Source organism: Schistocerca piceifrons, chromosome 9 (genome assembly GCF_021461385.2).
Source record: "Schistocerca piceifrons isolate TAMUIC-IGC-003096 chromosome 9, iqSchPice1.1, whole genome shotgun sequence".
Lineage (NCBI taxonomy): Eukaryota > Metazoa > Arthropoda > Insecta > Orthoptera > Acrididae > Schistocerca > Schistocerca piceifrons.
Window position 1 is genome coordinate 133,752,442 of NC_060146.1, and position 9,622 is coordinate 133,762,063.

Below are 9,622 nucleotides of genomic sequence, written 5' to 3' on the forward strand. Positions count from 1 at the left end.
GGCCGGCTCCTTAATAATATTCAAAAGTCATCATATATGTTGTTGTTGTGGTCTTCAGTCCTGAGACTGGTTTGATGCAGCTCTCCATGCTACTCTATCCTGTGCAAGCTTCTTCATCTCCCAGTACCTACTGCAGCCTACATCCTTCTGAATCTGCTTAGTGTATTCATCTCTTGGTCTCCCTCTACGATTTTTACCCTCCACGCTACCCTCCAATACTAAATTGGTGGTTCAAAAAAAAAATGGCTCTGAGCACTATGGGACTTAACATCTATGGTCATCAGTCCCCTAGGACTTAGAACTACTTAAACCTAACTAACCTAAGGACAGCACACAACACCCAGCCATCACGAGGCAGAGAAAATCCCTCACCCCGCCGGGAATCGAACCCGGGCGCGGGAAGCGAGAGCGCTACCGCACGACCACGAGCTGCGGGCAAATTGGTGGTCCCTCGATGTCTCAGAACATGTCCTACCAATCGATCCCTTCTTCTAGTCAAGTTGTGCCACAAGCTCCTCTTCTCCCCAATTCTATTCAATACCTCCTCATTAGTTATGTGATCTACCCATATAATCTTCAGCATTCTTCTGTAGCACCACATTTCGAAAGCTTCTATTCTCTTCTTGTCTAAATTATTTAACGTCCATGTTTCACTTCCATACATGGCTACACTCCACACAAATACTTTCAGAAACGACTTCCTGACACATCTACACTCGATGTTAACAAATTTTTCTTCTTCAGAAACGCTTTCGTTGCCATTACCAGTCTACATTTTATATCCTCTCTACTTCGTCCATCATCAGTTATTTTGCTCCACAAATAGCAAAACTCCTTTACTACTTTAAGTGTCTCATTTCCTAATCTAATTCCCTTAGCATCACCCGACTTAATTAGACTACATTCCATTACCCTAGATTTGCTTTTGTTGATGTTCATCTTATACCCTCCTTTCAAGACACTGTCCATTTCGTTCAACAGCTCTTCCAAGTCCTTTGCTGTCTCTGACAGAATTACAATGTCATCGGCGAACCTCAAAGTTTTTATTTCTTCTCCATGGATTTTAATTCCTACTCCAGTTCATGATATACAGATTGAATAACATCGGGGATAGGCTAAAACCCTGTTTCACTCCCTTCCCAACCACTGCTTCCCTTTCATACCCCTCGACTCTTATAACTGCCATCTGCTTTCTGTACAAATTGTAAATAGCCTTTCGCTCCCTGTAGTAAACCCTGCCACCTTCAGAATTTGAAAGAATATATATATATATATATATATATATATATATATATATATATATATATATATCAGTTCATGATATACAGTATCACAAATTTACTCTTTCTGATGGACACACGTCCAGATCGTCCGCTCTCAAAATTCTGCCATCTCTCTTCCCACATCCACCCCTGCTAGCGGCTCACCTTCAACTGCGCAACGCTACGCGCTGTTCACATCCAACTGCCCAACACTACAATAGCGAAGATTCCAACAATGCCAACCAGCCACAGACTGCACACAGCACAGCCAGTGATTTTCACACAGAGCGCTACGTGACGTTACCAACATAAAAACCTAAACAGCCTACTTACACGGGGTTGGAGGGATCAGATAGTGGTACCGAAAGTACCCTCCGCCACACACCATTAGGTGGCTTGCGGAGTATGATGTAGATGTAGATACTTCTACACTACGTGCTCAGCTGCTGACTGCTACGTTCATTGTTAACAAATGTTTCGTACTTAACAGCTAGTCTTCAGAGGCGACTTTATCGAGCTTTTTTGTCTGGACAATGACCTTTAACTCGCCCAAGTACGAAGAAGGGCTTAGAGAGGCAGTCTGCTAGGTCCTGAGTGAAACGATTTCATTTACATCTATATACATACTCCGCAATCCACCATACGGTGCGTGGCGGAGCGTACCTCGTACCACAACTAGCATCTTCTCTCCCTGTTCCACTCCCAAACAGAACGAGGGAAAAATTACTGCCTATATGCGTCTGTACGAGCCCTAATCTCTCTTATCTTATCTTATCTTTGGGGTCTCTCCGCGAAATGGCAGTAAAATTGTACTGCAGTCAGCTTCAAATGCTGTTTCTCTAAATTTCCTCAGTAGCGATTCACGAAAAGAACGCCTCCTTTCCTCTAGAAACTCCCACCCGAGTTCCTTAAGCATTTCCGTAACACTCGCATGATGATCAAACCTACCAGTAACAAATCTAGCAGCCCGCCACTGAATTGCTTCTACGTCTTCCCTCAATCCGACCTGATAGGGATCCCAAACGCTCGAGCAGTACTCAAGAATAGGTCGTATTAGTGTTTTATAAGCGGTCTCCTTTACGGATGAACCACATCTTCCCAAAATTCTACCAACGAACCGAAGACGACTATCCGCCTTCCCCACAACTGCCATTACATGCTTGTCCCACTTCATATCGCTCTGCAATGTTACGCCCAAATATTTAATCGACGTGACTGTGTCGAGCGTTACACTACTAATGGAGTATTCAAACATTACGGGATTCTTTTTCCTATTCATCTGCATTAATTTACATTTATCTATATTTAGAGTTAGCTGCCATTCTCTACACAAGGTGTCTTCAAACTTTTTAGTCCGCGGGCCACATTGACTCCTCTACGAAGTCATAAGGGCCAAGATCTACCTAGTGGGATTAAAGCACCCTAGCACTCCATGATCACCGTAATGTAAGGCTAAAGGAAAGATGAAATCGCAAAAATCTAAGGTTGTGGGAATAGCTAGCGCTGAAACGAACTACGATTTTTATTTAATTACATAATTTTGATTGGTGGACGTACCTGACCGAAATTCTGGCGTATTTTATTCTGGCGAATTTCACATAAAAGTATATCACTGCACTTTCTGTACGTATTTTACAACGTAATCAAAAGAAAGTGAAACCTCGCTTAAGAAGCATCTTCCATAATGATTGATTACTAAGGCTAGTCGCCGAAGTGGCGTCTATTTGAAAGACTTGCACCAGACTCGTGAGTAGAATAAAATGCAAAGAATTTTTTTACTTAAAATGTTTTCGCCAATCTAGTCTGTTAACCGTTCTTTATTTATTTATTTTTTCCCTATCGTACGGAGAATGGTCTGTCTGTTTATTGTGGATAGCCACAAGTTTAACCATGACCTACCGCTTTGTAAAGATAGAGCTCCGACAATGTCGCGGTGTACGGGTCGCGATAGGCCTCGAAACTCAATTGTTGGCAGTATGGGTACCACCTCAAATATTTGGCGGCCGGATACCGGGGATGTCCGGCCAGCTAACGCGGGCCGGTTTGGAGACCCCTGCTCTACACCAATCACAAATCCTGTCCAAGTCATCTTGTATCCTCCTACAGTCACTCAACGACGACACCTTCCCGTACACCACAGCGGGAAACGCCGCATCTACCCCCGATTCGTGGCTTCCAGGAAGTGAATGAACGGCCGCGGAGCCTCACCTTTCTCGTTGCAGTTCCGGAAGGTGACTTCCTCGGCCACGCAGGCGGCCACCAGCAGCAGCAGACACGCGGCGGATCGCAGCATCCCGTCTCCCTTCTCGTCCGGTGGGCAGCGCGGCACGCTCTGGCTGTCTGCTGCAGGGCGGACAACCGATTACTGGGCCGAGGGTCGCCTGACCCCGCCGTGACGTCACACGGCGCTCTATCGCCCGCCAAGTCCAACGCGGCGACCACAACAGCCCGTGTGTACCGTATTGCTGGCGCTCGGGAGAGGCCAAAGTCTGGAGGTCGAGAGGTCACAACGTGACAGCAAGTCGAAAATACAACGTCAGCAAACAGCGTCTTATCCCCCTTAGGAAGCGAGATACAGAAAGGGTTGTAGGTAATAGTGTCCAGTTAAAGTGGGCGTCATTTATGACGGCGGCCGAGTTTAGGTTCGTTCTGCGCATCTAACGTCACAAAACAGTGTCAGCCAATGAACAGAGAACGACGTTGCCAGAGCTTGACTGCAGTGCAGAGCACGGACGAGTGTCTTCAGTTTTAGAAACGTTCAGTCATAAATAAAGTAATTGAACAAAAGCAATGTCTTGATAGCAGACTTTCTTTTATAGAAAGTTTGGAAAAAGCATTCTCTATACCAATTGCTTCATATTCTATTAATTAATTAAACCAAACAAGCAATAAGCCTCCTAATTCAGGCGATAGCAAGGAAAGGTGTTTGCATCATTCTCACTAACCGCTTTTTCACAATAAAGAACAGCGGTAATTGTTTATTTCCTATTGTACTTCGACGAAACGTTAGTAATTCGTAGTCATACCAACAGTGTTTGTCGGTATTTTGCGTATTATTTTAAAGACCTTGTTCAGTGCTTAATATTTTCTTTATTTAAAAACAATATCGAAGTGCCTTATTTCATGAATTCTATTCGTTTCAATGTAATTTTTTGAAATTTCTAGCGGCAACTAAAATCGACCATATGGAAAGTATACGCTATGGACTTTTACCTCTGCAAACTCTTCAAAATTTCGTGCAATGGTTTACTACATCTAATGCTGCACAACAACTGCGTTGAACATCGAAACAAAATTAAGTCATTTATGAGGGGAAAGTATCAGTCAAGAAGCTGTGTAAAAATCAAATTGTTGGGCCAAATAGTTTTTGTGAAAACGAATGATAAAGTGTGTCAAAGCAGTCGAAACACCATGTGTCTGCACAGGCGAGCAGTGCAATGATGACAAAATCGCGCACATCGCGGAATGCGGGGAGCACGTCTCTGTAGCAGCGGAAGGGTTAATGCGGCCGTGGTGGCTTTACTTCATAAACTGCGCGCTCTCCCTTAAACGTAAGTTTGCGAACTATACTATGGCGCTGCTTCTCTTGGCGCGTACAACTGGCAACGTAGCAATCTCCCGCATCTGGGCGGGCACGCGCGAACCGCCAAAAACAAAGAATTGAACTATAGTTACACGTTTCGTGAGCCACTTGCACTCTGAACGATTTACAGTGAGTAGCGTTGATGTGGACTGGATCTCGATAGTAGGGAAAGGAAAAGAAGGAAAAGTAGTCTGTGAATATGGACTGGGGGTGAGGAATGAAAGAGGAAGCCGCCTGCTAACATTTGGCACTCAGCTCAAATTAATAATATCTGAAACTTGGTTTAAAAATCACGAAAGAAGATTGTATACGTGGAAGATACCTGGAGACACTTGAAGGTTTCAGATAGATTATATACGGTGGTCCATTGATCGTGATCGGTCCAAATATCTCACGAAATAAGCGTCAAACGAAAAAACTACAAAGAACGAAATTTGTCTAGCTTGAACGGGGAAACCAGATGGCGTTATGGTTGGCCCGCTAGATGGCGCTGCCATGTTGTTGTTGTGGTCTTCGGTCCTGAGGCTGGTTTGATGCAGTTCTCCATGCTATTCTATCCTGTGCAAGCCTCTTCACCTCCCAGTACCAACTACAGCTTACATCCTTCTGAATCTGCTTAGTGTATACATTTCTTTTTTACCCTCCACACTGCCCTCCAATACTAAATTGGTGATCCCTCGACGTCTCAGAACATGTCCTAGCAACCGATCCCTTCTTCTAGTCAAGTTGTGCCACAAGCTCCTCTTCTCCCCAATTCTATTCAATACCTCGTCATTAGTTATGTGATCTACCCATCTAATCTTCAGCATTCTTCTGTAGCACCACATTTCAAAACCTTCTATTCTCTACTCAAACTATCTATCGTCCACGTTTCACTTCCATACATGGGTACACTCCATATAAATACTTTCAGAAACGACTTCCTGACATTTAAATCTATACTCGATGTTAACAAATTTTTCTTCTTCAGAAACGCTTTCCTTGCCATCGCCAGTCTACATTTTTTATCCTCTCTACTTCGACTGTCATCAGTTATTTTGCTCCCCAAATAGCAAATCCCTTTTACTACTTTAAGTGTCTCATTTCCTAACCTAATTCCTTCAGCATCACCCGACTTAATTCGACTACATTCCATTATCCTCGTTTTGCTTTTGTTGATGTTCATCTTATATCCTCCTCTCAAGACACTGTCCATTCCATTCAACTGCTCTCTCAGGTCCTTTGCTGTCTCTGGCAGAATTACAATGCCATCGGCGAACCTCAAAGTTTTTATTTCTTCTCCATGGATTTTAATACCTACTCCGAATTTTTCTTTTGTTTCCTTTATTGCTTGCTCATTATACAGATGGAATAACATCGGGGAGAGGCTACAACCCTGTCTCACTCCCTTCCCAACCACTGCTTCTCTTTCATGTCCCTCGACTCTTATAACTGCCATCTGGTTTCTGTACAAATTGTAAATAGTCTTTCGCTCTCTGTGTTTTACCCCTGCCACCTTCAGAATTTGAAAGAGAGTATTCCAATCAACATTGTCAAAAGCTTTCTCTATGTCTACAAATGCTAGAAACGTAGGTTTGCCTTTCCTTAATCTTTCTTCTAAGTTAAGTCGTAGGGTCAGTATTGCCTCACGTGTTCCAACATTTCTACGGAATCCAAACTGATCTTCCCCGAGGTCGGCTTTTATCAGTTTTTGCTGCCATAGGTCAAACGGATGTCAACTGCGTTTTTTAAATAGGAACCCCCATTTTTATTACATATTCGTGTAGTACGTAAAGAAATATGAATGTTTTAGTGGGACCACTGTTTTCGCTTTGTGACAGATGGCGCTGTAATAGCCACAAACATACGGCTCACAATTTTAGACGAAGAGTTGCTAACAGCTAGGATTTTCAAATTAAGATACAGACCATATGTACATTTGAAAATTTTATTTCGCTTGTTCCAATGTGACGACCCTTTGGGAACCAATCATTTCTGAGAACGAATGCTGTTACAGCGTGATTACCTGTAAATACCACATTAATGCAATAAATGTTCACAATGATGTCCGTCAATCTCAATGCATTTGGCAATACGTGTAATGACATTCCTCTCAGCATGGAGTAGTCCGCCTTCCGTAATGTTCGCACATGCATTGGCAATGCGCTGACGCATGTTGTCAGGCGTTGTCGGTGGATCACGATAGCAAATATCCGTCAACTTTCCCCACAGAAAGAAATCCGGGGACGTCATATCCGGTGATCGTGCGGGCCATGGTATGGTGCTTCGACGACCAATCCACCTATCATGAAATATGCTATTCAATACCGCTTCAACCGCACGCGAGCTATGTGCCGGACATCCATCATGTTGGAAGTACATCGCCATTTTGTCATGCAGTGAAACATAGTAACATCGGTAGAACATTACGTAGGAAATCAGCATACATTGCACCATTTAGATTGCCATCGATAAAATGGGGTACAATTATCCTTCCTCCCAAAATGTTGCACCATACATTAACCCGCCAAGGTCGCAGATGTTCCACTTGTCGCAGCCATCGTGAATTTTCCGTTGCCCAATAGTGCATATTATGCCGGTTTACGTAACCACTGTTGGTGAATGACTCTTCGTCGCTAAATGGAACGCGTGCAAAAAATCTGTCATCGTCCCGTAATTTCTCTTGTGCCCAGTGACAGAACTCTACACGACGTCCAAAGTCGTCGCCATGCAATTCCTGGTGCATAAAAATATGGTACGGGTGCAATCGATGTTGATGTAGAATTCTTAACACCGACATTTTTGAGATTCCCTATTCTCCCGCAATTTGTCTGCCACTGATGTGCGGATTAGCCGCACCAGCAGCTAAAACACCTACTTGGGCATCATCATTTGTTGCAGGTCGTGGTTGACGTTTCACATGTGGCTGAACACTTCCTGTTTCTTTAAATAATGTAACTACTTGCGAACGGTCCGGACACTTGGATGATGTCGTCCACGATACCGAGCAGCATACATAGCACACGCCCGTTGGGCAGTTTGATCACAATAGCCATACATCAATACGATATCGACCTTTTCCGCAATTGGTAAACGGTTCATTTTAACACGGGTAATGTATCGCGAAGCACTGGCGGAATTTTATGTGATACCACGTACTTATACGTTTGTGACTGTTACAGCGCCATCTATCACAAAGCGAAAAAAGTGGTCCAACTAAAACATTCATATTTCTTTACGTACTACACGAATATGTAATAAAAAAATGGGGTTCCTATTTTTAAAAAAACGCAGTTGATATCTGTCTGGCCTGTGGCAGCGCTATCTAGCGGGCCAACCATATCGCCATCTGGTTTCTCCCTTCAAGCTAGACGAGTTTCGTTCTTTGTAGTTTTTTCGTTTGATGCTTATTTCGTGAGATATTTGGCCCGATCACTATCAATGGACCACCCTGTATAATGGTAAGACAGATTTAGGGATCAGGTTTTAAATTGTGGACTTTGACCACAATCTATTTTTTATGTACTGTAGATTAAGACTGAAGAATCTGCAAAAAGGTAGGAATTTAAGAAGATGAGACCTGGATAAACTGAAAGAACCGGAGCTTGTAGACCTCCTGTACACAGCAGATATGCCCCAACCCCCCCCTCCAGTGCACCTCTTGCAATATGCTGATGACACCGCATTCCTCGCCCTCGCTCCTACCCTCCAACGGTCCCAACGCCTTCTCCAGAATCACCTTGACCTTTTTGCTGCATGGTGTAACCAATGGCTCCTGAAACTCAATCCTTCCAAGACCCAGGCAATCATCGTAGGTCGTACCACTCGCTCCTTCCGGCTCCTGGATTTCTCCCTTACTGTCTGCGCACGTCCTGTCCGTCTCACCCCCACCCTCACCTACCTTGGCCTCACCATTGACCGTCACCTCACCTGGACCCCTCATCTCCGATCCATCCAATCCAAAGCCCACAACCGCCTCCACCTCCTCAAACTCCTCTCTGGCCGGACATGGGGGTTGCACCCCTCTACCATCCTCCACACCTACAAATCCTTAATCCGTCCCATCCTCTGTTATGCCAGTCCTGCCTGGATATCTGCCCCCCCCAAATTCTATCAGTCCCTCCAGATCCTTGAGCGTCATGCACTCCGCCTCGCCTTCCGTATCCGCCTCCCGTCCCCCACGCGGCTCCTCTATGATCTCATTCCTTTCCCCCATCTGCTCCTCTTCCTCGAACATATCCGCATCCTCTACACCTCCCGCCGTCTTGAACCCCCTCACCCCCTGGTTGCTCCTCTCCTCTCCCATCCTCGCCCCCTGCCCCGTCTTCACCGTTGTGTCCCCCCTACCCTCCATCTCTACACCCTCCATCTCCTTTCCCAAGGTGGCTTCCGTCGACTCCCCCTCCCGGATGATGCCCTCTCTCCCTCCATTTATCCTTCCTATCAACTCTGATCCTCCCTCCCCCTCCTTTCCTCTGTCCTTTCCCTGGGCTCCCTCTTCCCCCCCCTTCCGTCCTGTTTCCTCCCCACTACACCTCTCCCTACCTCCCTTCTCCCCCCCAGTCCTTTTGTATTCCCCTCCTCTGCCTACCCCCCTCCCTGTCGCGTCTGCCCCCCACCCCTCTTATGGGTCCTCATCCTCCATCAGCTCCTTTCCCGGTTCCCCCCCCCTTCGCTTTTACTCTCCTTTCCCCCCCTTTTTGTTTTCCCATCTCCTCTTCAGTTTCCCCCCACCTGCTCTCGACTGTGGTGTCACCTTTGCCGACTTTTTCGTGCTGTGTTCTAGTGACTATTCAGT

General features: G+C 45.2%; 1 protein-coding gene across 1 annotated transcript in view; it reads right to left on the bottom strand.

Moving 5' to 3' along the window:
* LOC124717133 (MD-2-related lipid-recognition protein-like) overlaps nt 1-3,622 on the bottom strand; it is a 101,497-nt gene extending 97,875 nt beyond the window's left edge. The window contains exon 1 of the mRNA XM_047243872.1: nt 3,471-3,622. Within this exon, the coding sequence (XP_047099828.1) occupies nt 3,471-3,555 (85 nt within the window). The 5' untranslated portion in view covers nt 3,556-3,622. The remainder of the gene's footprint in view (nt 1-3,470) is intronic.
* Between the last annotated feature and the right edge of the window lie 6,000 nt (nt 3,623-9,622).